Raw genomic sequence first — 3,781 nt, 5'->3', positions numbered from 1 at the left:
TCCCCAAGATATGGAGGTAGTAGTGATTATAGACGACGTCATCTCATCGTCATGCTCTGGTGTCACAGACGTGTCTGGCCAACAGCCCCCATGTTCTTATGGAGAAGGTCATCGATGTGAAACGAGCGGCTGATGGTAAGAAGCCGTACTCTTCTGCTGGCAATGCTGGGCCGGCACCTCGACGCATCGACATGTTATCACATCCAACAAGGGCAGCAGGCAGTGGATATAGTAACTATATACTCCTTTGGATACTACCTCTTTCGATCATGTGTTCCCAGATAATATCCCTTCCTTAGAGCATAGGGTGGATCCTAGTCGTCTGGTTGATGATCCCAGGAAGGTCTTTATTGGTGGTATCCCAGTCAGTGGGGATAAAGGTAGAATGATTATTACGATGGGTTGTGTAATGACGATACTCTATGTGTAGATAAGCTCATAGCCCTACTATCCCGCTATGGCAGTGTTATAGATTGTGATATCATGTATGATAAGGAGACTGGTAGGAATAAAGGATACGGCCGCGCTACTTATTCGACACCTGCTGAGGCTAATGCTGCCATAAGAAGTGGAGATGCCAATATGATTGACGCTAAATGTGTAGGTTATTTATTATTATTATTATTATTATATTATAATTGCTGTTCATTGTAGGTTGAGATAAAACCCTTGCTACGACCACCAACCAATATTCCTACTACGCCCAACACTAATCGGTTCAATAATCACGATAATGCTACAGGGTAATGATGATGATGCTCTCAGGATGGGTATGTTTATATTATTTCTTATCATTAGTTATACGATGGATGGCCCATGCAAAGTCTTCCTTGGTGGTATACCTCCATCGGTTGATGAAGGTACTATTCCTTCTAGTCTCCCTCGTAATGGTGGGAGAGGATGTGTGTACTCAGATAAGCTAGCCCATCATTTATCCCGATATGGTAGGGTAGCAGAGGTTAGAATATACCGTGACATGGAGACGGGCCGTCATAAAGGATTTGGCTTTGCTATTATGGGTGATCCATCACAGGCAAAGGCTGCATGCCATGGTGGCAATAATAACTATATCGATTCCAAATGGGTAAGTGCAATGTTATATATCCTCATTACCATTATTTGCACACCTTTGGTAGATCCAGGTGAAGCCCTTCTGTAACCCTTATGACCGGAATGTATCCGGCCCCATGGAACGGCAGATGATGCGGACGCCAGGTTCCAGGCCTCCTCCCCCTGCTGCTGCTACTACTATCAATCAGCCTCCACCCCCTCCACCAGCAGGAGGAGGAGGAGGAGGAGTACCTGCCACTTACGGTCGAGGAGTGCATACACCCCCACATATGCAGTATAATGTACCACCATTACACCAACTCCAAGGAGATACTCATGTATACCGCTCTACTCCTACTACTCCTACTACCCAACAACAACAGGCCAACGTTATGACGGTATCATCATTGAGACCGCAACAAGGTGCAGTGCAATCCTATCCACAACAACCGCAGCAGGGATACGGTAATGAGCAAGCTCAACAGGGACAAGCAACTGGAGGAAGGGTGGCATCAAACAATACGATGATGTCAATGCAGTAATAGAACTACGATATCACTACCCATTATAGATTATCGTCATCATTTTCAGAGCTTATAACGATAATCCCTACATCCATCATACCCAAGAACAACAACAACAACAACAACAGCTAAACAACTCTGGCAATAGAACCCCATCACAGTACATGCAACACCAACACATTGGTGTACCAGTATCAAGTCCCATACAACAACAACAACAGGGCGTAGGTCATGCCGCCTCGACGATGATCCCATCACAAGGGCCCGCTACGATGACTACTACTAACATGCCTCAACAACCTCAAGCCCTTCCTATGGTTCAGGGCACATCCCCCGCTGGTCCAGGAGCTTACAACTATCAAGGATCTATGGCAATGACTGCTGCTTCTGCTGCTGCTGCTGCCCAACAACAACAACAGCTACAGCAACAGGCTTACAACTTTATGGCAGCTTATCAGGAAGCTGCTGCTTATAATGCTGCTGGTCGAGGTCAAAGGACGGCTCCTTATTAACGATAGGTAGTACTACTACTATTAACACGTATCTAGTATCATAGGGGTATAAGAGAGTAAGGAACAATGAGCGATATTTCATGTTTGGACTACTTATAGTATATGCTACTATCATCAGTATTATACAAGGATTGATGGTTTAGTATGATACATGTAGGTGGATATTTTATCATCTCCTTATAACATTATCAGGTCTCGCTGGTACTTATATATATACAAGAATATGACAACTCTGTATTTGCCATTGTTGTTCCTCTACCCTCATCATCATCCCTGTCCCATTAGGATGATGATGATGACAGTAGTTAGTATAAGCTTTTTCCTAGTGGTATCGTTTATGATAAGGTCCATAGTACGTAGCTCTCTCATACTATATTGTATTATCACTATAACCACCATCACGATGATGATAACTCATGAAAAGCGTAGCGTTGGGAGTATATATATTATGTAGAATGATTACAGGGTGTGTTACTAACAATATAGGAGTTTATAGGCATTCCTCATGATGCCCATAAGCAGCTATAATAAAGATGATACTCATAAGTTAGTACTTGGTTATTGCTGGTTATTGCTATACTATTTCATTAGAGTTCAAGTTGATGGGCATCATATTAAGGGTAAGAAGAGTACACTACATATGCTGTATATCATCCTCTACTGCATCATATTACTGCTTACTCTCATATATCCTGATTCCACTTTTTATGCATGTTTTGTTGTTTAGGTCTCGCAATTATCAGGCTTCTTAGACTGGTTCGACACAGCAGCCTCCAATCAGGTCTTCTTAGACTCATCTTTACCATCATGGTCATCTTGTTGGACCACCATTACACAGGGTATCTACTTTATAAGTACCCATCATCATCGTCTATTACTCATTGGCATTCACTCTAATCGGCATGTGTTGAGTACAGTAGCGCCAGACTAGTAGCTTTGTCATTAATCTGCTTTAACACACCCATATTGCCGTCGTTATCATCATCATTATCAATCAGCCTCAGGCTGTATTGTTTCTTCTTGCATCATAATACTCCTTTACCATGTTGGTTGTACCGTCGTCGCCCCCTCCAGCATCCACTATGCTTTTTATTGAGGGTAACACGACGATAACAACGACATCAATAGATCCTATAGAAGGATTCGATGATGCCGTGGAGGCTAGTGCTACTGGACGTAGAGGGGAACGTCGGAATACATGGTCCTCATCGATTCCTTCACGAAGTGGCACCACCACTACTACAGAGGTGGAGCAACGACCTCATGCTGCATCAGAGATCTCACACCCACCTGGCAAATGCTGTACGTCCGTGGCCCTGTCCACCTCTCCATCGGAATTGCCAATAACAAGACCACCATCATCATCATCATCATCATCATCATCAACATCATCGTCATCACTTACGCCGTCGACCTCACCTGTACAGGAAGGGGTCGATGGTTATTACAGGAAGAAGGATGAGGAGGAGGAGGAACGAGGGGAAGATACGTCTATGTTGAAGATGGAGGAAAGGAATGTAGTTATGCTTATGTATCGATATGTCATAACATGCCTAGTACTCTATTTAGCTATTCCTCGGGGGCCTGCCTTCGAATTGTGATAAGCAAGAGCTCAAGACTATTTCTCCCATTCGGGGAGATGAGATCCATAGTCATGATGGATCGCGTCACTGGTCGATCGCGTGGCTTTGGCTT

General features: G+C 43.9%; 1 protein-coding gene across 1 annotated transcript; it reads left to right on the top strand.

The window, feature by feature from the left end:
• Positions 1–98: 98 nt before the first annotated feature.
• Positions 99–2,086, top strand: Pmar_PMAR001916 (conserved hypothetical protein; the record flags this gene model as incomplete). Its single annotated transcript, XM_002788181.1, has 7 exons — positions 99–231; positions 282–380; positions 431–600; positions 655–743; positions 799–860; positions 915–1,084; positions 1,898–2,086. 7 exons carry the CDS (start codon positions 99–101, stop codon positions 2,084–2,086), a joined length of 912 nt encoding a protein of 303 aa, XP_002788227.1.
• Between the last annotated feature and the right edge of the window lie 1,695 nt (positions 2,087–3,781).

Source organism: Perkinsus marinus (assembly GCF_000006405.1).
Source record: "Perkinsus marinus ATCC 50983 genomic scaffold scf_1104296928644, whole genome shotgun sequence".
Taxonomy (NCBI): domain Eukaryota; phylum Perkinsozoa; order Perkinsida; family Perkinsidae; genus Perkinsus; species Perkinsus marinus.
The sequence above is the reverse complement of the archived record's forward strand: the minus strand, read 5'-3'. Positions and strand labels throughout refer to the sequence as shown.